We start from the raw sequence: 26,443 nt of genomic DNA, 5'->3' as shown, positions 1-26,443 counted from the left end.
TCTTTCGTTCCACCATGCCACAGGTATGGAGAATAGAATGAGGCGTGACATTCACTAAGATAGGTGAGAGTAGCTTCATGTTGGAGTTTGAAAAGTGTTCAGACAAGGAGAAGATTATTCAAGGAAGGCCATGGACTTTTGACAGGAACTTAATAGGTATCCAAGACATCAACAGTAGCCTCCCCCAGTGCAGTAAATTTTTCCCATGAACCTTTCTAGGTCCAACTCCACAATATCCCTTTCGCTGGAATGACGGAAGAGTATGATAAGCAAATTGCCTAAGCAATCGGGAGAGTCATTAAAATAGAGGTGGACAAGAAGGGTCAAGACTGCGGAAAATGCTTGAGAGTGCAAGTAGAGGTAGATATTACTGAACCTCTGGTTAGAGGGAGATGGATATAGGCAGGGATGAGAAAACTCTGGGCAGTTTTCAAGTATGAACAGCTACAGAATTTCTGCTTTAGATGCGGGCTCATCATGCACCAAGGAAAGGTCTGCCCTCACCAGAGGAATCAAGGGGACCGACCTTCTCAATATGGCCCTTGGCTTTAAGCCATTCCAGCCAGAACTCCAACGGTGGCCTCCAGTTACTATGGAGGTAGCTCAACGTCAAGCAACCCTGAATCAAAGGGGCAACAACCAAGCAAGGCGGAGAAGGGCTACGAAGATAGGACATGAAAAGGTGTACCTGAGGGAAGGACAGAGACGCAATGTTAGAAGGGGCAGAGGGAGTGGAATACATTAGTGCAAGTCTACATGGAGGAGGTCTTTGTTGAGCAGTAATCCCAGGAAAGGAGCAAAAATGCTCCCTGATAGGTGAGTTCTCTCTCTTTACTATAGTGGACAAGAACCACCCTTTACCTGCAAAAGTAACCTACAATACAGCCCAAACCATCCTGCATACCATTTCACCAATTGGGAAAAGTCTAGATATTGACATGGACCAGTACCCCAAAACCTTCGATGTTGAAATTGAGGTTGCCCATCCTAACCCCTAAACCAAATGCTTAAAAAGGCATGACAGAACAATCCTTGTACAAAAAGCCCCTGTCGAGTACTCCATTAAAATTAGGAAGGCCACCTGGAAAAGGAAAGCCCATGACACTCCCTCACCAAATCCTGAAAGGCCTATTGTTCCAATAGAAACCACGCAAAAAAAGAACCTGTAGTAAAATCTTGGGAGACATTTCAAATATCTATGAAACCAAAAGAACAAAGTTTCAACCCTTGTGTACTGAGGTCCACCAAGACAATAGAAATGATGAGCTCAAACTACTGGTAGAGGCTGCAAGACAGCCCTGCCAAAACCCATTAATCTAATAAGCTAGAACTGCCGAGGGATTGGGAACTCTCGGACAGTTAACTTCCTTAACCTCCTTGTTAAGGATAAGAGCTCGGCCATGATATTTCTCATGGAAACAAAATGTGCAACAACAAGAGTGAAAGAAATCAGAAGAATTTTGAAATTTGATGTGTGTCTGGCTATTGAGAGTAGAGGTAGTAGTGGTGGCCTTGCATTAATATGGAAAATTCATGCTAAGGTGGTCATATATAACTATTCTAGATGGCATATTATTGCTCATGTTTCAAGTAATATAGATAGTCATTCCTGATTCTTCACATGATTTTATGGTCATCCTAAAACATCAAAAAGGAGTAGTGGCTGGGACTTCTTAAAATCTCTAAAACCAATAGCTTTAACTCCATGGCTATACTGTGGTGACTTCAATGAGATAATCTGTCAGGCTGAGAAGATGGGAGGCCCTCCCAGACCCTATAAACAAATGGAGATGTTTAGAGATGCCCTTGGATGGTGTACTTTGAATATATTTTGATAGTAGGACCAAAGTATACTTGGACAAATAACAGGAGTGGACCAAACCTTAGAAAAGAACTACTGGATCGAGCAGTAGCCAATCCGGCATGGCTACAAATGTTCAAGGTTGCCTCATGCTTTGTCATCCCTGCTGTGAAGTTAGACCACTCACTCTTGCATATTTGCTTAGATAATAAAAGAAATCAAGGTAGGCCTAAGCCTAAATTATTCAGGTTTGAAACTGCATGGACCCTAAAGGAGGGTTGTACTTCAACAATTAAGGAGGTGTGGGGGAAAGCTCCTCCTAGTGAGTGTCAAACCACCATGATGACCATTAGACTTACTAACTGCAGTTCAACTCTGAAGAAGTGGAATACTACAGAGAACAGAAGCATTCTTGCTAACATTAAGCACAAAATGACCAGGCTTAGTGAACTACAAGATACAGGCAGAGGGGATCAGGTGCATTCTATACTCAAGTTGCAAGGTGAGATTGAGACATCTCTAGTCGAGGAAGACCTAAAGTGGAAGCAAAGGGCAAAACAACATTGATTGAAAATGAGAGATAAAAACACAAAACTCTATCACCTACATGCCACTTAAAGAAGGAACACCAACAAAATCACTTAGAGGGATCACTGATTACTGAACAACAACACATTGGGCCTATTTTATCTTCTTTTTTTTTTTTTTACTGATCTATTTACCACCTTGAATCCTTCTGGTATTGCAGAATGCCTAGATGATATGCCCCAGAAAGTATCCCCTGAAATGAATATATACCTAGCAAAGGAGTTCAATGAAGAGGAGATCAATGGGGCTGTCTTTCAAGTGAATGGTTTAGGCTCTCCAGGGCCATATGGATTCCGTGCTTTATTCTATCAATCAAACTGGGTCTTGGTTGGGAGAGATGTTTGTAAGTTTGCCCTTAATATCTTGAACAAGAGAATTGTTACAGACACAAAGAAATTATACAAACTAAACCAACAAACTGATGTGACTTCATAGAATCCGTTAGATTTACTTTATAAAAAAAGTAACTTTACAATCTAACGTACCACATCCAGCCACATCAGTTTGTGAGTTTAATTTTGTGTAATTTTTTTGTGGCTAAAGTATTTTCCCTTGAACAAATGTGGACCTTTGGAGGGAGTCAATAGCACATTCATTACTCTCATCCTAAAAGTTAAAGAGGCCAAGAGGGTTTCTGATTATAGACCTATTAGCTTATGCAAATGTTTTATAAAAAATTATAGCTGAGGTGATTTCAAATAGACTCAAATTAATACTGCCTAACATCATCTCTCCAAATCAGAGTGCTTTTGTTTCAGGTAGGGCCATCACAGACAACATTCTGGTGGCCTATTGACTCAGTCTCGAATGTGCTTCCAAGTGTAGAAGTGTCAAGTTGTATCAAGGATAAGTCCAGGATCGTATTCCACAGGGACAAAGGGTTATCAAAGCATATATGAGATTTTTGAGTAACAAATGTGTCGACTATGAGAGATAAAAATAAAATTAAAATGCAATGTAAAAAAAATAATCGAAGTTGAAATTAGAGTTTCTAATCAAAAAGACAAATTAACAAACACTTGGGTTGGGTTTGAGACTCTTTTTATTTTGGATTTTAGATAATTTTCTCGATTAACAACCCAATCAAGGCATTGATAATCGGAAGATAAAAAGTTAAGCTCAAGTTTTACAATATTTTCCTAAGGGATTCTCTACTTTATTAGCCAAACACACATTAACAAACAACTGAGAGAGGCCTTGATAATTTCAAGCTTTTGTTGTGCCTTGCGTCAACAACAAAACAAGAGCAAGAGCCACAATCTATTTTCAATTTAAATCCAACTAGTAACGTAGTGAAATCAACATTCAACAACAAAATATTGCATTAAACTAGAATCCAAAACAAATTAAATCTCATTCCATAACCCAAACTTCAAAAATTAGCCACACATGGTATTTCTAACAGGAAAAATGAATCTAAGTTGAGTTATGACCAAATCTAAATAAAAATACCCAAATGAAAATGAACTGAAAGCAAAAAAATAAAACGAGAAGAAAAATAATGCCCAGCCAAAAGTATAACTCAGGAAAATAAATAATGAAATAGAAATTGCAGAAGAATAAAAAGAAACCGAGAAATGTAACTAGCCGACTCTGCGTCCGAAAGCTAACCAAGAAAGAAAAATAAAAATAAAGAAATCCAGCCTACCACACATATCTTTCTGGAAACGAAAACGTAAAAGACTACTGAAAATAAACTAGAAACCGAGAGCTTCAGAGAGCCCCCGCCTGAAACGAAAACTGGAAAGAAAAAAAAAGTAAAACTCAGCTCATTCCGTCTGAAACGTAAAGATATAAAAACAACAAGAAAATCTAGCCGTTCCTTCCGTCTGGAACGAAAGAAGAATAGCATGAAATAAAATCAAAAGCTGCCGCCTACTGCTACTCAACGAAAAGTAAGGAAATAAAAGCTAAAGACTCTCCTACTTCCTAGCGTCTAAACGAAAAAGAAAGACTGAATGTAAAAACAAAAACCAGCCGGCAATCCTACTAAACGAAAAAGTAAAGTAAAAAAATTTAAACTAAACTCAGCTACTCCGGCTGAAGGTCTTCAACGAAAAGCCAAAAAATAAATGTGTGTAAGACCAAAAACAGCCGCCCCTCTTCCCCTCCTATTCTACTCTGCAGCAAACAAGATGTAAAGAAAAGCCATGAAATCCCAAAACAGCCCCTGACCTAAGTTATGCGTCTCAGACCCCCTCCTCAAACGTAAAACAAAAACCCAATAAAAAAAAGAATTCAGCTCCTCCTTTGCTGCATCCGTGCGTGATGCTCTGCTGTGCGTGTGTAATTGGCTAGATTTTTTATCTTTTGCTGTGCATTTGCCCAAATTATTTCCTGTTATAATAGGAATAAAATTAGAATATTTATTTCATATGAAATAATTGCATTATAAATCTTCAAAAGCACTAAGAATATCAGAATTATCAATTGACTCAAGTATTGTGATCTATTGCATAATTAAGTACTTAAATCATTTTTTTATTAAACAATTTATTCACTTAAGTAACTTAATCATGCAGTTTTAGCGCTTCATCACCTATAAAGCCCTCCACACAATGGCAACCAGATTACAAGGAAGATCAGGTTTCATGGCCTTCAAACTAGATATGAGTAAGGTATAAATGACCGGGTGGAATGGCATTTCCTCTCCTTAGTAATGTTCAAAATGGGATTTGAAGATAGCTGGATCTCCTTGGTGATGAAATGCATCTCTTCAGTCTCATATTCCATCCTCTTCAATGGTGTATCTCAAGCTCCTTTTAAACCATCTCGAGGTCTAAGGCAAGGGGACCCCCTCTCCCCTACCTCTTCATTTTGTGTGCAAAAGCATTATCTTGTCTACTTCACAAGGTAGAAATAGAAGGAAGCCTTACTAGTATCCCAATAGGTAGAGGCCCATTAGGGTCAATCACCTCTTCTTTGCTTATGACAGCATGGTCTTTTGCAAATCTAACTCCCTGGAGTTGAGCAGGTTGTTGAGAATCTTGAGCCAATATGAATGTGCCTCTAGTCAGTTGCTAAACAAGGAAAAATCTTCCATTTACTTTAGCAAAAATATCCCATCTGAAAACAGAAGAACTATCCTACAGATAGCTGGGGTTAAGGCAACTAAATCCTTTGAGAGATACCTTGGACTTCCAGCTATGGTGGGCAGAACAAAGACAGCTTCTTTTCATGGTTTAATTGACAAGGTGTGGGTTCAAGTTACCAACTGGAAGACCAACTGCCTATTTGTAATTGGTAAATAGATTCTACTCAAGTCTATCCTGTAGGTTATCTCCACCTACACCATGGGATATTTCTCCTTCCCCAGTCCATAATCAACAGGTTGGACCAGTTTATGAGAAAATTTTGAAGGGGCTTTACTGAGAACCAAACCAAAATTCAGTGGGTCAAGTGGGACAATCTCAGTGAGCCAAAGGAGTAAGGTGGTTTGGGATTTAGAAATTTCAAAAGCTTCAATTTGGCACTTCTAGCAAAACAAGAATGACAAATTCTCACAACACCTAACTCGCTTCCAGCTTAAATACTTAAACAGAAGTATTTTGCCCATGATTCCATTTTGAATGCAAAGTTGGGCCATAGACCTTCTCTAGTCTGGAGGAGCCTTAAAGCTGGATTAACCCTCTTGAAGGAGGGACTTATGTGGAAAGTAGGCAATAGGGCTAAGGTCAAGATATGGGAGGGTAGGTGGCTGCCCAGACCCCATTTTCTTAATCTAAATCCTAGCATAACTAATAATATAGCAGTAACTCAGGTGGCTGAACTAATTGATCCAGTGTTAACCAAATGGGATGACAACTTGATACATAATCTTTTCTCACAGGACAATGTGGACATCATAAAGACCATTCCCATCAGCTTGGGTAGTAGATAGGATTGTTTGGGGTGGGGAGGCACATCCAATGGTATCTTCACAGTTATGAGTGCATACCACCTTCATAGAGAGTTACAAACCAATTTAAAGGGTAGTACCTCAAACAATCCAACTCAAGATGGCTTTTGGAAGTCAATGTGGAAATTGAAGGTACCAAATGGAGTTAGGATGTTTCTATGGAGGGCTTGTAGTGAGGCTTTGCCTACCTTTAGTAACTTGTTTAGAAGGAAAATTAGAGATAACAACATTTGCCCTGTTTGTCACCTAGAGAAGGAGACCTCAAGCCATGTATTGTGGAGTTGTAGTGCAGCCCAAGATGTATGGGGACAAGCTAGTAGGCAAATACAAAAAATGGCCATTAATGGTACATGTTTTATGGTCATTTGGTCCCAAATGCTGGAAAGGCTACCTTAACCAATATTGGAAGAAGTAAGCATGATTGCAAGACTTATCTGGACAATGAGGAATGACTTTGTGCATGGGAAAGCTTTCAGGCACCCAAATTCTATAATCCAAAAAGCTAAAATTGACCTTAAGGTGTTTCAAGGTCATCCAAACTACTATCCCTGCTGGTACTGCAGGCCTAGTTTTTTGGCTAAGAAATGGAGGAAACCACCAGAAGGATGCTACGAACTCAACTAGGATGCTGTTATAAAAGTGTCAATGGGATTGATTGGCATTGGAGCCATAATTGGAGACTGCAATGGGAGAGTCCTAGATACACTTAGAGCTAAAAGAAACAAGTATCTTTCACCATATGCTACTGAAGCATATGCCTTGATGGTGGCTGTTCTGTTAAGTAAAGAAGTTGGGATACATGAACTTAAATCTTGAAAGTGACTCTCTTCAGGTGGTCGAGAAGCTGCAAAAACCAGTTAAGAATTGGAGTCTAGGTGGCCTAATAGTTGAAGACACAAGAAATATCCTAAAGTTATTTATATCTTGGAATGTCTATCATACTAAAATGCATGCTAGCATGGCTACATACTTACTAGTTAAGGATGCTCTTTTAAGTGAATTTAATCCATATAATCAGGAGGAAATCCCAAATTGTAATAATCAAGTAGTTGCTGTAGAAGCAACATGTTTGTTTAATCAATAAAGTTTTATTCTCTTTTAAAAAAAAAATCTAAAATGGAGAAAAAGAAAGACTCGTAGTGGTTGGCAACTGGCAGGGGCACTGTGGCAGGTGCTTCGATTCTCCACCCAGTTGGTGATGTTAATCTACCGCACGGCCCCAACATCTTCGGCCCCTCAAGAGTCAACACTACTCGATTACTTCGGGGGTGTCACTATAAATATATAGGCCCCAAAATGGCTACTGCTGTTGTGTCTTAGGCTACCACACTCGTTACTGCTTCGTCTTCTCGTTCTTTTTCGTCGCCCTTGCTTTTCACCAGGCTACGGTCTTCGACTGTACTTCGGGTTTCTTTTGCGGTCTCACCCTTTTGCTCTGGCAGAGATCGGTTCATGGCTCAGACGCTCGCCTCGGACACTCTCGGGCTCACTTTGCCTGCCAACGTCGAAGCCCCAAAGGTCTCTCTCTCTCTCTCTCTCTGTGAAACCCAGTTTGTTTTCTGTTTTCATCTTGATCGTTTTTGGCTAATTTATTTGTGGATAATTGAGTTGATAGTGATGGGTTTTTGAGTCTGAACTCGGTGGAATTTTCACTGTTTTTGCTTCATTGGTTAAACTATTTTGATGGATTATACGGGCTAACTTTCTAAAAGTTTGATCTTTGTTTGCGGGGTTATATCCTTCTAATTGAACCCACGTGTTGTTGGTTCAATGCGTGTGATAAAATTGCATGTTTTAATTTATCTGTTTGAGTGTGTGTGACTCATTATTATATACATGATAGACTCGTTCTCGACATATCATTGGTTTAGCTATTAGCGACGCAATTCCATGAATAAGAGGCTTTGGTTGTTTAGGTTGGTATTGGTGAATGCTGAAATTTCTTTTATATGTTTGTGAAAATTGCTAACAGATCTCGTTTGCTGCGAAAGAGATTGATGTGACGGAATGGAAAGGAGACATGCTTGCAGTGGGCGTAACAGAGAAAGACATGTCGAAGGATGATAACTCAAAGTTTGAGAATTCACTTTTGAGGAAGCTAGATTCTCAGTTGGGGGGTTTGTTGGCTGAAGTCTCTTCTGAGGAGGATTTTACAGGAAAGACTGGCCAGTCGACGGTTCTTAGGCTTCCAGGTCTTGGCTCGAAGAGGGTGGGTTTGATTGGTCTTGGACAGTCTGCATCAACTACGGCTGCTTTTCGGGGTCTTGGTGAGGCTGTTGGAGCAGCAGCCAAGGCTGCTCAAGCAAGTGATGTTGCTGTCGCTCTGGCCTCTTTTGAGGGGCTCTCTGCTGAATCAAAACTTAATACGGCTACAGCAATAGCATCTGGTTCTAAATTTATGATTCATTGAATTATACTTCATAATTGTCTAGGTAGCATATTTGTGCTAAAACTTTGCTTAACTTGGTGTCTTGGTTGAATTGTCGTAGGAACTGTGCTCGGGTTATATGAAGATAATAGGTACAGATCAGAGTCCAAGAAACCAGCTCTTAAGTCTGTGGACATTCTTGGTATTGGAACTGGACCTGATCTGGAAAAGAAGCTCAAGCAAGCGGAAGATGTTTCTTCTGCAGTGATTTTTGGGCGAGAGCTTGTGAATTCACCTGCTAATGTCCTCACCCCTGGTTCGTATGACTTACACTTATGAACGATAACTCATTCTGACATCCTGCAGTTATTTCTTAGGAAGTTCTAGATTATCTTTCATTAAAGAGTATTCAAGTACAAAACTTCTACTCTGTCAGCTATCAGTTTGTTTTATCTGTTTTTGTTTATTACAAAATGATTTAATAATTGGTACTAATTGTATGCTATGACTTTTATACTTCAGCGGTGCTGGCAGAAGAGGCTTCAAAGATTGCTTCCTTGTACGGTGATGTTTTTTCTGCTACAATTTTAAATTCTGAGCAGTGCAAAGAATTGAAGATGGGGTCGTATCTGGGTGTAGCTGCAGCCTCTGCAAATCCCCCTCACTTCATACATTTGCGTTACACACCTCCAAGTGGACCTGCCAAAGTCAAGCTGGCCTTAGTTGGAAAAGGGTTGACCTTTGACAGGTGAATATATGAATTAAACATCAAGGTGCATGTTACCAGTTTATTCATCACTTGGACAAAGAGTTAAAGAAGGAATATTCATTGCGTATAATTCTTTGGATGTCCAAAGTATGATGCCCACACTGAAATTGAAAGTTAGTTGTGATTTGTGATTTATGTAATAGTCGATATGTCTGGAGCATGACCACCCAACTGGCGAGTGACTCCTTTGTCTTCTCACTAGTGCAGGACATTGCACTGCATAATTTTGTATCTTTTTCTTCTATTTGCAATTTATTTCCTTGCCTGTACTGATGGGGATGGACATGCGATTTTCTATGAAGAAGTTGTTGGACTATTTCTAATGTGTTATTGTTTTGCTGTTGCTGGCTTTTAGTTTATATCAGCTGTTGAGTTTTAATCCATTTATGATATTAGTGGTGGCTACAACATCAAAACTGGACCTGGCTGTTCCATTGAGCTCATGAAATTTGATATGGGGGGTTCAGCAGCAGTTCTAGGGGCAGCAAAAGCTGTTGGTTTAATTAAACCACCAGGAGTAGAGGTCAGAAATTTGATGTCTTTTCCCATATGTTGGTGCAATGAGCATTATAAAAATTTGATGAATTTTTCGTCCTCTTAATTTTTTTTGTTCCTCTTAATTTATATTTTTTTTAGTACTTTAAGCTGTGGAATCTAAGCCTTATCTTAACGGTCTTGTCTATGTAGGTTCATTTCATTGTGGCAGCTTGTGAGAACATGATAAGTGGAACAGGCATGAGGCCTGGAGACATTGTTACGGCCTCAAATGGAAAGACCATTGAGGTATGGATTCTTTGGTTTGTGAAGAGAGAATGAGATAATGAACTTGTGAGAGGTCTATTTGACTCATTGGATTGTGTCAGCTTTAAAATATGTTTTAAATGTATATCAGGGAGTCTATAGGCATTTCACATAATTTTTTTGTATTTCTTTTCCCCAAAGCCAAACTTCATTTTAAAGTCCATTCATTCTTGTACCAGGCCCGATTGGGTATTGAATGCAGTAATTGAACTGGGTCAAGCTTAATTGGGTCCCTAATTGCAGTATCTAGAACTCATCAAAATGATGAAAACTTATGCAGGGGCCTTTCTTTTATGAATAAAACTTATGCAGGGGCATGTTTGGATGTTCCATCTAATTTTGATTGGCCCCATTGGTTTCTTCATAGGATTTGTCATCTTTTTGTAAAAATGAACTTGTAATTCATATAGTTCAATGGATTAACTTAGAAACTTATTTTTAATACTTTGCTCCATCAGTCAATTGTAATTGATTTTCACGGCATGACTTTTCATGAATTCCTTGTATCACTAAACTAGCATGCTTAGGAGTTGCTCTTGTATATAACCGATAAAAATAGTTAATATTCATTATGGGAATTCAACACCAGTTTTTGGATGGCTTGAAATGTCTTTATCTTAAGAGCGGTGCTAATTGCACAGACAGGAGCAGGGGCTAAACTATTAAATCTTCACACCATAGGTGACAACATCCATTATTTTCTAAAGTAGCCCGTGTAACTATTCAAAGAAAGCTCTCGCTATCTCTGTCCTTATACTCTAAAAAGGCAAATTATACTTGCAGCCTCTTGTTGTGATACCTCATATGATAAGAATAATGGTAGATGGTGTATGATCCCACATTGCTTGGGAATGAGAAGTTCTTGCTTTTTATAAGGTTCCAATAGAGCTCCAATTGTATCATTGAATAGTCCTTTGGGAGTATAGGCCATGTGGTTGGGGTCTTCCATTGGGGCATTACACTTGTAATCATTATAAGCTGCAAGAATTTTCCCATCTAAGGCAATATGAGATCTCATTCACCGGCTTCTTATACTAATTTGAGATGTTGCAATCTTCATGACCTTATATAGGTTTCTCAAGTCCCACATTTCTGGTCAGCATGAGATCTAATATCGAATTGTAATTTTACTAGGCCCTTTGGAGTATAAGCCTAGACGTAATTTGAGCTTTTCTTGAGTCGTTAGAGCCCAACCATAGTGATGACTTTGTATATGGAACGTGATTGTGCTGTTCTGAAATAAAAACTATTTCAAATGCATTAGAAAGGTTTCTGAAATGCATTGGAAAGATATGTGGAGTATAATAATAATACACTTGAATCAAATTACATTTGTTTGGATCTGCTCAATGGTTACATGCCAGAGTGCCTCGACTTAAAGATTATCATACTGTATTTGTTATCCAGTAAAAAATGCAAGTTCAGGTAATGAAATGATTGCCAGATGGACTGGCAGGACAATTTTCCAGTCATTTTCAGATGATCCTCTACAAACAGATAATTTTTAGTTGCCTTCAATCTCTAATGCAGGTTAATAACACTGATGCTGAGGGCAGGCTTACACTGGCAGATGCTTTGGTATATGCTTGTAACCAAGGTGTTGAGAAGGTAATACTTATATGTATTAGCTAAATACCATGTTGTTGTTGTTGTTTGAAAGGATGTAAGAATTTGTGTTTGTTTGATGTTTGATCACTGATGCTCTCATCCTGTTTCAAAGGGAAAATAATAGTGCTTCGCTGCCCTCTAGTTTTTGTTACAGAAAACAAAGTTGAGTGTCAAATTTGGGTTTCTAAAAAATAAAGTGTCAAATTTCTGCCTTGTATCAACCATAGAAGCCGTGCTTCATAAAATGTTCCTGTTTTATTTTTTTTTTGGAAACTAGAGAGCAGTTGTACTGTGTAGATCTATAACTTGTTTGAATCTAATTAAGTATACATTTCATTGTGGAACCTTGTTCTTTTTTCTCACTTTTAAGGAGTTCTAACCTTGCTAAGATGTTTGTTTTGTGTTTGGTGCTCACACTACCATTAATCATTCTACAGATAGTTGACCTGGCAACCTTAACAGGGGCTTGCGTAGTGGCTCTTGGCCCGTCAATTGCAGGTACCTACATATTATTATAATCATGATGATGAACTATGTATTTGAGGTTTGTACTCCTGCTGGGATTAGAGTTCTGAGAATCACTCTATTTTTTTAAAAAAAAAAGGGAAATAGAAAGATGAATTTGATGCATGTGGTGTAAAAGAAGAAAATGAGGGGAAGAATGGCACACTGGTTTTTGAAAATTTACTCCACTCCACTTATAATAATTAAAAAAAAAAAAAAAAAAAACCTTAGCTGCAGTGTATCAGAAATTATTATACGTTGGTGATTCTGAATTGTGTCAAAACATTTAGGGTATGTCTGCAATTTGCCTAGAGCTATTAATACGACTGCTTTTACTAGCTACATTTACTTCTGAGCTACTTGACAAATTGAGTCCTTCAAATACCAGTTGTTTTTTTTTCTTTTTCTTTTTTTTTGTTTTTTTTTTTTGGGGGGGGGGGGGGGGGGGGGGGGGGGGATAGGTAATCAGAATACCAGTTACTAATTGATGACAAACATTTTCTTTTTATAGGTGTCTTTACGCCCAGTGATGACTTGGCCAAGGAGGTATTGGCAGCTTCAGAAGTCTGTGGGGAGAAACTTTGGAGAATGCCTTTGGAGGAAGGTTATTGGGAGTCAATGAAATCGGGAGTAGCTGATATGGTCAACACTGGTGGTCGTCCAGGTGGTGCCATCACTGCTGCTCTCTTCTTGAAGCAGGTATATGATTCCATGATTTTTCATGGTGAATTATTAAATGTTCTCTGCTTGATATGTGTTGCTCAGAGACTCATTATGATAGTTACACAATGTGTGGGTTCTCTCTCCTCTCTCTCTATCTCAGAGTAATGTGGTGCTTTCACCCTTTTCTTTTTATTACTTCCCTTAAAGGAGTGCGTTGTTGTTTAGGTGGAAGATTATGGTGTACCCATGCAATTTGGTTCCTTTATTTGTCAAAAGTTCTCTCTTCAACATCAGCAGTTGCTTTGGGATTTCTGAAACGTGTGTTGTGCTTTGCAGTTTGTTGATGAGAAGGTTCAGTGGATGCATATTGACATGGCTGGCCCGGTTTGGAACGATAAGAAACGCAGTGCAACAGGCTTCGGCATTTCTACTTTGGTGGAGTGGGTTTTGAAGAACTCTTCTTAGACACAGAGGTTGAAGTACATACTGTTGGAATCCCATACACATCTGCCAATTAGCAGGAAGAATGAAGCAGATGCATCTTGAGTTTCCAACGATAAGAGTAGTTGAAATGAATAAATTGTTGGGGGAGTTGAGAAATGATGCGCTGTGGGCACTTCCTCATTTGATTTGGTTGCAGTAAATGGAAAACTATTTGGTTTCAACTTCAAGAATCTGTTTGAAATTTCAATGGTCTGTATAATTATTTCTTTGTTTTCTTTCAACAATCAAAGAAGCTCTCTTTTTCGAACTGGGAGTCATATTCTCTTTGAGTAGAGTAATGCTATACACCACACCACCATCTCACTTGCATCTTATTATAAATGATGTGGTACATTTATCATTATAGGATGATAAAGAAGTATGCAATAAATGATCATTCAATAGTGGTAAATGTGTTACATCTTTCTTAATGAGATACAAGTGAGATGATAATATATAGAATTTTTTTATTAAAATTTATATTTATTTATTTTTTTAAAATGAGTACACGGAATTTGTATATTTTATTACTTCTTCAAACGTGAATCCTATTTTTTTTTTTTTTTTTTTTTTTTGGTTTTAAGCAATGCACACTTGTTTCTTCAACATGGATAATGTTTGCTTTTTGAAGAAAGTAAATAAGGAAATTAATGGATGAAGTTTATAAATGTAATCTTAAACTCATTTAAAAAATTACTCACAGAGAACGTTTTTCATTGAATGCAGTTCTATTCTTCCAACAAAGACCAAAAATGTTGTAGAACATACGAAGAAAACAGCCCTTTTACAATATTTGTATAATTTTACTTTAAATCCACGACATTTTCAAACGTTGTTTCGAGATTTATTAAAACTGAATGTGACAATATTATATGCATCATTATTGAAAAGTAATGATTAGAATTTATTAAAAATATACCCATAAAGTAGATTATCCTAAAAAGTAAATAATCTTTGATCCGAATGGGATGCAACAATTTGGCTAAAGCATTACATCTCCCAGTTTAATCATATATATTAGAGTAATCCTTATCTATAGCTGTGTAATGTGTAAGTGTCGTGTAGTAATTTTAAAAAAGAGCAAAATCTATTATGAAAAGATTAATTTTCTTTGTATGTAGATCATGTATTTATTTATTTTTTTTAAAGGTGATTACCTAGCGCTTGCACACTCACAATTGAAAGTATGTTAAGATAATCATGTAAATAACAAACAAATATGTTAAAGTAATCGTTATGTTAAACAGCATGTTTATCCTATATGTTAAGGTAATCATGTAATATATGTGCATTCATCACACTCTGTAATGGATGAGAGTTAATCTTTAATCCTACTCACCTACAAAGAAAATCAAATGCATAAAATGATGATCATGTAGCAAAAAAGGAAAGTATAGGAATTAGGAAGAGATAAAAACAGATTTGAAGAAAAAAATGAGTGTTTCCTTAACAGTGATGACCTTCAACCTACACGAAGATCAGCCACCAGACAGTCCTAATTCATGGGAGAAGAGGAGGGATTTGTGTCTCAGCGTCATCACCAGCTACTCCCCACTGATCCTCTGTACCCAACAAGGTCTCTCTTCCTCTGTGCGTGTCTCTATATATGTGGATCTTGGTTGTGATCGTTATTTGCTTGAAGTGGTTGTTCTGGGTCTTCATTGATTGGTAGTTTGGATGTGGGGGGTTTTTTTCTTATAGGATGTAATTGGGTCTCACTATTTGAAATACTTGGCCAGCGAACAAAGATTTGGGTGAATGATTTCTTGAATTGAGGGTTCTTGCTGCTTACTTCATACTCTAGAAATCATACTCCTTTTGGAGGACAGATGCATTGGATTGGGTTTAAGTAAATATCCTAGGGTACTTGTGTTGCCTCTTATAGTTTGGGTTAAGTTCATTCCCATTAAGATGGTGATTGCTTGGCTTGGCTTTCTTTTTACTAATTCTTTTCGTTTTTATTTTCTATCTTGGTTCAGGAGTGAAATCCCAATTGGATTACCTTCAGCAGGGCTTGCCAGGTAATTTATTTTCTCGTCTCAGGAGTTAATTATTATAAAACTTATGAACTTAGATTTATAGTCAAAGAAGTTGGCTTTAAATATTTTTTCTGATAGTATGGAATAAAGACAGATTTTGTACTTGTATTACTTAGATACATTCATCGCTTGTGTATCTCCTGCATTTATTCTTACATTGAATGTAAAACATTTCCATTTGGTGCCCGATCACCAAACATCTGAGATGTCTGATAGCATTGAGCTTACATATGCCATACCTTTGCTTATATATGGCTATGGCTGGAATAGATCAGATCTCGGTTCCAGCCCGGCCTACGCATATAGTTGTTCATTCTGATGGAAAGATTATTAATCAAGACCAAGTATGGATCTAGCATTGTCATATTAGATGCATTCAGTATGTACCATATCCATATGTATCCATAGATGCAATCAAATCTCTCTGTGGTATTATCATTATATTTAGAAAAAACGTAAAAGCTATCACCATTCTGTATATGGAAATCAGCTTGTAACTAGACTCTTATCTTTCTTTCATATTATATATTAGGTTATGATCAATTTGGAATATCTAGGAAAGGATCGATCCCCAGATACTTCAGATGAACACTGCAACATCTTCTATGACAAGGAGAAGGTACAAGCTAAGATTGATTCCATTTTCCAATGTAGCATATCTTTCTATTGCCGTTTGTCAGAAAACAATTGACCTTACTTCTCTCTTTTAATAATGAAGGTAGAGCTGGTAGAAGGTGGAACTTTTTGGTTGTCAGAGTCGCCTTCTGTCCCTGGAAGCATGTCGTGGGGCTCTGTTGTTCCATGTATTGCAACATGGGTGATATCCTTATAAGTTAACTTTATCTTAAATAAACTGCCTTTTACGTAATGTTTCATTCTTCTATCCAAGAGTTTTGTATTCTTTGCTTCTTTGACATGTGATGTCCACACATTCCAACTGAAAGGAGTCGAGCCACCTGGGTTTTCGTTTCAGATAGTCAATACAAATATCGATGAGTTCAGTCCTCGTGCTCGTAGACGAAGTGCTTTACTTGCATGGCAGCACATTGCATCCCTACCTCCTAGCTTACCCGTAGTATACTGTGGGGGTTTCAACACACAAAAGGTATCAACTACGGGGCGTTTTCTTCTTGGGAGATAAAGGTAGTCATTGACATATGGATCTCTAGATATTTTATGGTCCCATGCTACCCCAATTTACTCATGACTGAGTTATGTGTTTTGAATACTCCGTGTAGAAAACTGACCTAGGAATATGAAGTAATTAATAAGACATTGAGATCCTGGAAAACTAGTTTGTGTAAAAGATTCATTATTTAACTACTTCTATGTTTGGAATGCAATGCTTTGTTTATGTTTAAGGGAAAAGAAAAGAAAAGAAAAACATAAACGAACAGTGTACATATTTCTTGGGGTGAAGGGCCACAACCTCTTATTTGTTCTGGGTAGTCAATTTAATTGTTGGCACTGCCATTACTGTCTCATCTATTCAAATTTCAATATAATGCTACTTGAACAACAATTCTATGTTAATATAGTTTTTGTAAAAAATCTCATAAAAGAAGGGTAAAAGAATCCCCTAGCGAACTCCAAGGAGTTGGCTCAAGTGGTGAAGGCCTTGATATTGGGGTATCACTCCCCTTAAAGTTCAACACCTCATGAATGCAAACAATCATTTAGGGCCACACTCTCTAATGAAAAGACAGCAATTTAACCAGTTTCGTGTAGGGAAGTTTTCGAGGTGTAGGGAAGTTTTCGAGAGTGTGGTGCACGGGACCGTGGTTTACTCTATAGGGATGGGTCCAAAGGGCCCTGCCTTGGAGAGGTTCCCCGACATAAATAATAATAATTAAAATAATAATTAAAAAAAAAATAGCAAATCCTAACGTGTCCTCTTGCATTTTATTGCAAAATGAATGTGTTAGTCCTTTTTAGTTAAAGTAAAACTATATTACTGTTATCTCTTGCCTGCAGAGAGCATGGTGTGCAACGACTCTTCCAGATGGTTTACGTCAACTTCTCGGACTAGGCTTCCGCGCGGTGGCTACAATGACTACTGCTTATAATACTAAGTTGATGGTCTGTTCTTCTAAACTTGGCCCACTTGCTCGTACTGATTATCATCAACACCTAGTGGAGTTTTTAGAAAATAGAAATAAACTAAAATGAGTCAAAAATTCAGTAAGCAATTATCATGTAACCTAATCACTGAATAATTTTTCTTTTTCATAAATCATGCTGAGAATCTTTAAACATGACTGAACGTACTGATGCTTATGCTATGAATGACTTGTCTTAATTTTTTGAACTTAACCGATTGTTCTGACTTACTTATCTAAACTGACTAATTCTTACTCAATTTTTTTTTTTTATTATCATAATGAACTGATTGAATCTTGCTTATTCTTGTTTGCTTATCATTCTGATATCAGAGCATTGTAGGCGGGAATACAGGCGAGACTCTATACCACCATCCCTACTTTGCTTTGATACATAATTTAGTCTATTTACTTATTCTGAACTAACTGTTTCTTACTGAGCTGATTTATTTTTTTGAACTGATTTATTTTACCGAGCTGAATTGTTTTACTAAGCTGAATTTGTGATACCCTGTTTTTATGTGTGCTTTTATTGAAGGAGTATTTTAATTTAATTAAAATATTAGTTCTTTTATTTTAAATTATCGAATTTTAATTGAATTTATTTAGTTGTGAAATTTATTTTGTAGAGCTTTCTTAATATTAATTAATGTTTTGAGTTTAAATTATGTTTAATTTATTTTAGTTTGTTTTTGGATTTAAAATGTTGTTAGTTTTTACTAGTTATTTATTATATTTTAGTTAGATATTGTGTTTAAATTAATTTTTTTGTTTTATAGCTTTTAAAGTTATTTTCATTGGATCAGTTTCTGGACTCCAGAGATGAGGACTAGACCTCATTTCTTTTCCTTATATTTTCTTTTCCTCATATTTTCTTTTTCTTTTTTTCTTTTTCTCCTTTCTCTTTCTTTTCCCCTTTCTCTTTCTTTTCTCTTTTTCTTTCTTTTTTCTCCTTTTTCCCCCGATTTCCTCTCTCCCGCATGCGAAGCTCATCTCCACTCTTTATCGTCGTTTTCCTTCAGCCGCCCAAAACTACCCATCGCCGCCGTTGTGCATCTCACCACCCATCCAGTTTTCTTCCCCTCCGACCGGTGAACACCCCCACCAAATTTCACTTACATCCAAGCGCCATTAACCACCATGAACTCCTCCAAGCCGAGGCATCACTTTGCTCCAGCGCCACCGTCGTTCCACCTCCGGCTACCATCTCCTCACCACTTCATCATCGACCTCTTGTCGTCCTAAACCACCTATTTCCGGCTCTGATCTGTCGCTAGAGCAACCCCCACGAACTTACTTTCCGTTTTGGGGTTTTTGGCCTTCCAGTGCCGTTTTCGCCGCCACCCACAGCCAACCTTCACTTCTACTAGCTTCATAAACACCTCTAAGTTATTTCCTATCAATCTCAAGTCTTGGTTCATCCCCATTCAAAAGTGGGTATTTTACAACCCACAGTCACAGTGTTTTTATACTGTTATGTTGCTTTTTCTTCGCCCTTTTCAACTTGTTGATCATTCGGAAATTATTATATAGCGCTGTAAGTATTTTTCAAACTTCATTTTATATTAAAATATATTATTACTTTTACAATAAATTTGTAGTTGGTTGGTTATTTCGGACTGAATCCGAGGAGCCGAGGGTCGAATGGATTGGAGGACGGAGTTATTTGTATGTTTGTTGATGTTGAGATTTGTCGGATATTTTGTGTCTTGATGTGTGCATTGCATGGAGCATGCATGTTCATGTTGAAAAGGAAAATTGTATTTTCGCATAATAGCATACATGTACGTGTGTTGAATTATAAAAACTGGGTTTTCATGTGTAAATGAATTTTTGGGTGCGTGTGTATCACGACCCCAAGTCGAGATGGGGCATTATCTCAATGGAGCTCCTCTGGTCACTCAGGAGTGTAATATACTGAGTGACGTCCCCTAAGTTGTCGCTGGGCGACAACAGGAGCGGGTAGGATGGTAACGCTCTCGTACCGACTTTGTAGCCCCTTTGCTGGTGGGAGTTAGAGGATGCTTAGCTATGTATGCACTGGGCGCGGAACTGGGCATCGCTCGTTACAAAGTTATACGCATGATCGTTACTCATGGTGTGATGAATGGAGCCAGGGTGTGCAGATGACCCTTAGGGAAGGTCATGGTGCATTCGGTTAAGGAAAAAGTGGAAATTGTTTTGAGACTTGATTTTAGGCCATTTTGCTGGGAAAATGGCGAGGAAAGGTTTTTAAGGAATTATCTTTGGGCCAAATGGAATTTTTGGCGTGCGTGCAAAAATGTGAATATTTGAGACATGCGCATTTGACATCTTTTCATGCATATTGTTGAGTGTAATATATTTTTATCTTGTGGTGTTTGGATTATTACTTACCTGCGGCACCATTTTTGATACCGTAGATTTTGATGCAGAGGTTGAAGAGGAGCAGGCTGAGCCCGAGGAGGCGGCTCCACCAGAGTATTGACTTGGAGTTGTTTTACGTTGGAAATTATCTTTACTTGTTTTTATGTTATATAATTTGGATTTGAAACAATGTTAAAACTTGTAATATTTTATTACGTGTGTTTTAAGCTAGTTTGTATTTAAACAAAATTCTGGTACTTAGTTGTAAGACTGTTATTATCCGCTGCGTGGTTTATTGTACATATATTGCATGTACACACACTTCGCACTTGGCGATGGAATGTGTGACCCGTGTTATCATCATTTCGACGCCTTGATTTCCACGTGTCCGTACGTTGGAGTTGGGGGCGTCACAAGTGGTATCATAGCAGTTCGGCTCTAGGTAAAACCATATGTCCTATAGGTGGAGTACCAGAAAGTTTTAAAAGCTTGAGTTGAAATGATTTTGTTTATTTAATTTGAATTGTTTTTATTTAACTTGATTCGATTTTATTTGATTTGAAATTATTTTATTAAATTTGAATTTATTTTATTTAATTCCATTTGATTTGGTTTGGCTTGATTTGATTTGATCTTATTTAAATTGAAAGTATATTGTTTTATTTATTTCAGTGTATGCTATTTTATTTAATTGATTTATTTCTAATTTTATTTATTTTGTTTTAATTTATTTTGCTTTGTTTTGTTCAGGGTTAAAAGTGGGGTTAAGGGTTACGCTATGGCAGAAAGGCGGTATAATCGAGAATAATATTATTAGGCATGAACATTTAGTGTAGTAGGCTTGAATTCTTAGCGATGTGGTTTGCTTTTATGTTGTCGAGGTCTGAAGGGAATGTCATGGTTTAGGTGATCTTTGTAAAGTAGGAACTCAAGTCACAATGAGGAGGGGAATTAGCTTTAAGTCGCTTAAGATGATTGAGGTCTTAGGTTCTGTAGAATTTATGTAATGAGGTTATAAAATAGGAGAGTGTAGGTTCAACAAACTTTAGGGATAGGTTTAAGAGAATTTTATCTAAGGTTTGAGGCCTTATAGGTTTTAGGAAATAAGTTTATGGTAATTAAGGTGTTAGGTTCAACAAGATTTGGTGGAAATAATTAAACTTCAAGTTTTAAATTTTGCTGATTCGGATGAGCAATTTGGTAGCAATTTAGGCTTTAGAATTTACAAGCCTATAAGGTGAATGTTTTGGATTAAGGCCATCAATCTTGAGGATTTTGGAAAATGAATTATTATCCATTAATGTTTTAGATTTTGAAAGTTTTGGGATTCGATTGTTCTATTATGGGGTGTAAGTTCATTGATCTTAGAAATTCAAGAAGACAATTCTTATTTGATTTAAGGTTTTAGAATTGCAGAGTTGAATGATTGATTTATAATAAAAGTTGAGTTCTTAGTTTTACAGACTTGGTGTGCTAGCTTGATCTACTCTGAAGAGTGATTAGTTTGCAACCATTAAATAGGATTGATCAGAGTTGAGTTACTGATGTGTGAAATTTTTCGGGAGAGTATTTCTTTAGGGATTGAAGGTAATGATCTAGTTCGTGTATTTCTCTGATGACTGAAGATATCGATCTAGTTCAGAAAATGATTATTGTTAACTTGAGGTTGTAGTAGCAGATTTTAGGAAATGATTTTTATTGATTCGGAAGAATTAGATCCATCGAGGTGTTGGAAAAAGTAGTTTGTGTTGATATTGAATGCGATTGAATTTGAGGCTTTATGATCCGTAGACTTTTGGGAATGGATTATTAGCAGGTTTAAGGTCAATCTCGGTAAAAACTTTAAGCAATAGTTGTTTGCTGATTTTAAGGAGATAAGTTGAGCAGATTTAGGAATGATTCATGTTGATTTGCGGATATAAGCCCAGATGATGGAAATAGTAGTAATGGATTACTTGTACGTTGGAATGATTATTGGTTTTGGTTAAGGATGCATGAGATCGACACGTGATAATGGTGAGTAGATTGGAGTGTTCAGTCGAAGTGTGTTACTCAATAGAATGTTGGTTGGCAATAATTGTTATGATTACCTGCAGGAATTAGTTGAATTGAGGTTATATAGGAATTTAAATTTCTGGAGGCTACACTCTACTTTGGAGATCGAGCATCCAATTGGAAGAATTATGAACATTGTTATTAATTTGGAAAGATATTGTTGGGTTGCCATGTGTGGTGTATGATAAAATCTTGGAAGTTGAAACTTAGGCATCAACGGTGGGTAGCATAACCATATGTATGAAGTAATAAAGCATTAGGATCCATGACTGTTGTTCAATAGTTTTTGATGGATTGAAGATTTAAAACAGTATGGCCTATCTTGAGGTTTATTTGTGATGTGTGCGATTGAAAGAATTAGAAGTTTTAATACTAGAGTTTTTGAGAATACAAGCCAGTGGGTGAGTTACTAAGAGTTTCGATTATGTCTTGGTGAGGTAAATGATAATTTATAGTGAGTTTAGTCACCGCCAGATTACATGATATTCAGAATGTAGGTAATGAGCTTGAAAGTGTGGGTTGTTGGGTAGAAGGTATAGGCGCTCTTGTTTGTTGGCCGGGAAGAACTTGAGCCTTTTTGGACACGTTCCTTATCTTTAGATAAGACAGGTGTATTTTGAGATGATGTTACGTGTTTTCGATTTGGGGTGTTGAGGTTGATTGATATTGATTTCTATCATCAATCAATGGATGTATTTTTGCAGAATGTTGATTTTGATTAAGGCAGCAAGAGCCAAATGAGGAGTGAGTGATAATTCATGGTTTTTTTTTTTTTAGGTATATTATTTTCTATTGAAGTGTGGTAAATGATTTTCTTGTTTTCAGGTGTTGAGTTAGCTTGTACTCAATGGTGTTGATTTATGAGGACATAGTCTTTTCGCATTTTGGCAAGTTATCAGAGTGCGCACGAAAGCGTGATTTTTGGAGATAATTAGGTATTTAAATTTTGTGCTAATTTTGAGGAATTAGTAGTGATTCGAAATTTTAATGGAAGATTAATCATTTGATTGAGCAATTTATACTTATTGATCGTTTACTTCGAAAGTGACTAATAAGTTACCAACTTGTGGAATACTATAGAGGTTTAGAAGTTTTTTTTTAGCATTGGAGTCAATTGAGATTAATACAGTTTATGGCGTGAAGATAATAACCATTGGAACTTACTGGGTGTTGTATTAATGTTGTTGTTGAAGTGGAGATTTCGGATTACATAGTCGCCACGTGATGGTTACTGGGAGACTAGTGTAGGTATGATGGAATCGCCTATAGGAGTAGACATGAGAGAGAAATATCGTTAATTGTTTGGGTGTTAATGATGGTATGTTTCTCCTTAATGTGTTCTAAGTTGTATCTTGTATCCTGCTTTGGCAATTATATTTGACCTTACAAATTTTGAGGACGAAAGTTATTTTAAGGGAGACAGGATGTGATATCCCGTTTTTACGTGTGTTTTTATTGAAGGAGTATTTTAATTTAATTAAAATATTGGTTCTTTTATTGTAAATTATGAAATTTAAATTGAATTTATTTAGTTGTGAAATTTATTTTGTAGAGTTTTCTTAATATTAGTTAATGTCTTGAGTTTAAATTGCTGTTTAATTTATTTTAGTTTATTTTTTGATTTAAAATGTTGTTAGTTTTTACTAGTTATTTATTATATTTTAGCTAGATGTTCTGTTTAAATTATTTTCTTTGTTTATAGCTTTTAAAGTTATTTTCTTTGGATCAGTTTCTGGACTCCAGAGGTGAGGACTGGACCTCATTTCTTTTCCTCATATTTTCTTTTTCTCTTTTTCTTTTTCTCCTTTCTCTTTCTTTTCTCTTTTTCTTTCTTTTTTCTCCTTTTTCCCCCGGTTTCCTTTCTCTCCCGCATGCGAAGCTCATCTCCCCTCTTTATCGCCGTTTTCCTTCAGCCACCCAAAATCACCCATCACCGCCGCTGTGCATCTCACCACCCACCCAGTTTTCTTCCCCTCCGACCGGTGAACACCCCCACCAAATTTCACTTCCATCCAAGCCGCCGTTAACCACCACGAACTCCTCCAAGCCGCTGCGTCACTTTGCTCCACCATTGCCATCGTTCCACCTTCGGCCACCATCTCTTCACCACTTCATCATCGACCTCTTGCCATCCTAAACCACCCATTTCTGGCTCCGATCCGTCACCAGAGCGGCCCTCATGACCTCACTTTTTGTTTTGGATTTGTGGGCCTTTCATCGCCGTTTTCGCCGCCACCCACGACCAACTTTCACTTCCACTAGCTTCATAAACACCTCTAAGCTATTCCCTATCAATTTCAAGTCTTAATTCGTCCCCATTTAAAAGTGGGTATTTTACAACCCACAGCCACAATGTTTTTACACTGTTACGTTGTTTTTTCTTCGTCATTTTCAGCTCGTTGATCCTTCGAAAATTATTATATAGCGCTGTAAGTATTTTTCAAACTTCATTTTATATTAAAATATATTATTACTTTTACAATAAATTTGTGGCTGGTTGGTTATTCCGGACTGAATCCGAGGAGTCGGGAGTCGGATGAATTGGAGGACGAAGTTATTTGTATGTTTGTTGGTGTTGAGATTTGTCGGATATTTTGTGTCTTGATGTGTGCATTGCATGGAGCATGCATGTTCGTGTTGAAAAGGAAAATTGGATTTTTTGCATAATGGCATACATGTACGTGTGTTGAATTGTGAAAACTAGGTTTTCATGTGTAAATGGATTTTTGGGTGCGTGTATGTCACGACCCCAAGTCGAGATGGGATATTATTTCAGTAGTGCTCCTCTTTTCACTCGGGAGCGGGCAGAATGGTAACGCTTTTATATCGACTCCATGGCCCCTCTGCTGGTGAGGGCTAAAGGATGCTTGGCTACGTACGTACTGGGCATCGCTCGTTACAAAATCACACGCATGGTCGTTACCCATGATGTGACGAAGGGAGCCAGGGTATGCGGATGACCCTTAGGGGAGGTCATGGTGCATTCGATTAAAGAAAAAGTGGAAATTGTTTTGAGACTTGATTTTAGGCCATTTTGCTGGGAAAATGGCGAGGAAAGGTTTTTAAGGAATTATTTTTGGGCCAAATGGGATATTTGGCGTGCGTGCAAAAATGTGGATTTTTTAGACATGCACATTTGGCATCTTTTCATGTATATTGTTGAGTGTAATATATTTTTATCTTGTGATGTTTAGATTATTACTTACCTGCGACACCATTTTTGGTACCGTAGATTTTGATGCAGAGATTGAGGAAGAGGAGGCTGAGCCCGAGGAGGCGGCTCCACCAGAGTATTGACTTGGAGTTGTTTTCCTTTGGAAATTATCTTTACTTGTTTTTATGTTATGTAATTTGGATTTGAAACAATGTTAAAACTTGTAATATTTTATTACGTGTGTTTTAAGCTAGTTTGTATTTAAACAAAATTCTAGTACTTAGTTGTAAGACTGTTATTATTTGCTGCGTGGTTTTATTGTACACATATTGCATGTACACGTACTTCGCACTTAGCGATGGGATGTGTGACCCGTGTTGTCATCATCTCGACGCCTCTATTTCCACGTATCCATACGTGGGAGTTGGGGGCGTCACAGAATTGGCCAACACACTTAACCTTGTGTGTAAGGTTGTGCACCGACCCTACATCCCGCTGCAGCAAGGGGAGTCGCTGAGTAGTACTCTGGCATACTACAGTGGACCACGCTTGAGTCTGTGGCTTGCACATCCACCCTGATCTATACTGAATGGCCAACTGATTAACTGATAACTGATCTGATTAACTGATTAAATGTTTTCTTATCTGAATAAACTGTTATGAGCTTATCTTGTACTTGTAATTAAGATAGCTTATATGTCTTATAAGACATGAGATGCATGATATTTATACTGATATAAATAACTGAACTTTCTGAATTTGAACCTGATGCTGAATGGCATTCATCATGAACTGTGCTGAGTGATATGCTGGCATACATCATGACATGTGTGGCATATAAAATTGGCTGTCAATGAATTGGCTTAATACTGAACTATGATGATCGTATTTCATGATAAAGTTACTTACATCATTGCGCTGCTTCCTGAAATTAACTTCATAGCTGATCACCTATACAAAGTACTAATTGTCACTGGATCTGTTTAATATAACTTGTCTTAATATTCTACTTGATTGATAGATACCATGGAGAATCATTTCACACACATCAAGATCATACGAAAATCATTGAATCATAAAATTAATTGAGCATATTATAAATTAGTAAAATATTTGGCTAATTCAGCTTCATTAAAATAAAATCTTGGAAATATAAATTCTTAAAATAGGTTTTAATTTCTTATAACTTAATAACATTATTAAATCTTTACAACAAGTCATAATAAATATTATTGTCATATTCATTTAATTTAATTTACAACTTAGT

General features: G+C 37.2%; 2 protein-coding genes across 5 annotated transcripts; both read left to right on the top strand.

The window, feature by feature from the left end:
• Positions 1 to 7,455: 7,455 nt before the first annotated feature.
• Positions 7,456 to 13,751, top strand: LOC122296271 (leucine aminopeptidase 2, chloroplastic-like). The gene is made up of 10 exons (XM_043105834.1): positions 7,456 to 7,805; positions 8,260 to 8,674; positions 8,777 to 8,971; positions 9,178 to 9,403; positions 9,821 to 9,947; positions 10,112 to 10,207; positions 11,756 to 11,833; positions 12,271 to 12,331; positions 12,849 to 13,036; positions 13,337 to 13,751. The coding sequence occupies exons 1-10, from the start codon at positions 7,740 to 7,742 to the stop codon at positions 13,463 to 13,465; spliced, it is 1,581 nt and encodes a 526-aa protein (XP_042961768.1). The 5' UTR covers positions 7,456 to 7,739; the 3' UTR covers positions 13,466 to 13,751.
• Positions 13,752 to 14,788: 1,037 nt separating this feature from the next.
• Positions 14,789 to 25,759, top strand: LOC122296273. Of its 4 annotated transcripts, none has more exons than XM_043105836.1 (7): positions 14,789 to 15,059; positions 15,463 to 15,504; positions 16,080 to 16,141; positions 16,241 to 16,342; positions 16,451 to 16,627; positions 17,497 to 17,601; positions 25,255 to 25,759. In XM_043105836.1, the coding sequence occupies exons 1-7, from the start codon at positions 14,918 to 14,920 to the stop codon at positions 25,381 to 25,383; spliced, it is 759 nt and encodes a 252-aa protein (XP_042961770.1). In that variant the 5' UTR covers positions 14,789 to 14,917; the 3' UTR covers positions 25,384 to 25,759. The 4 variants fall into 4 exon arrangements, 3 of the variants coding, with proteins under 3 accessions (XP_042961770.1, XP_042961772.1, XP_042961771.1); XM_043105838.1 differs by lacking the exon at positions 25,255 to 25,759 and adding an exon at positions 20,036 to 20,246; XM_043105837.1 differs by lacking the exon at positions 25,255 to 25,759 and adding an exon at positions 20,024 to 20,246 and having other exon boundaries at positions 16,241 to 16,344; positions 16,453 to 16,627.
• Positions 25,760 to 26,443: the final 684 nt, after the last annotated feature.

The sequence above is a fragment of the Carya illinoinensis genome, chromosome 15 (genome assembly GCF_018687715.1).
Source record: "Carya illinoinensis cultivar Pawnee chromosome 15, C.illinoinensisPawnee_v1, whole genome shotgun sequence".
Lineage (NCBI taxonomy): Eukaryota > Viridiplantae > Streptophyta > Magnoliopsida > Fagales > Juglandaceae > Carya > Carya illinoinensis.
Note: the sequence above shows the minus strand (reverse complement) of the source record. Positions and strands in the feature narration are given on the sequence as shown.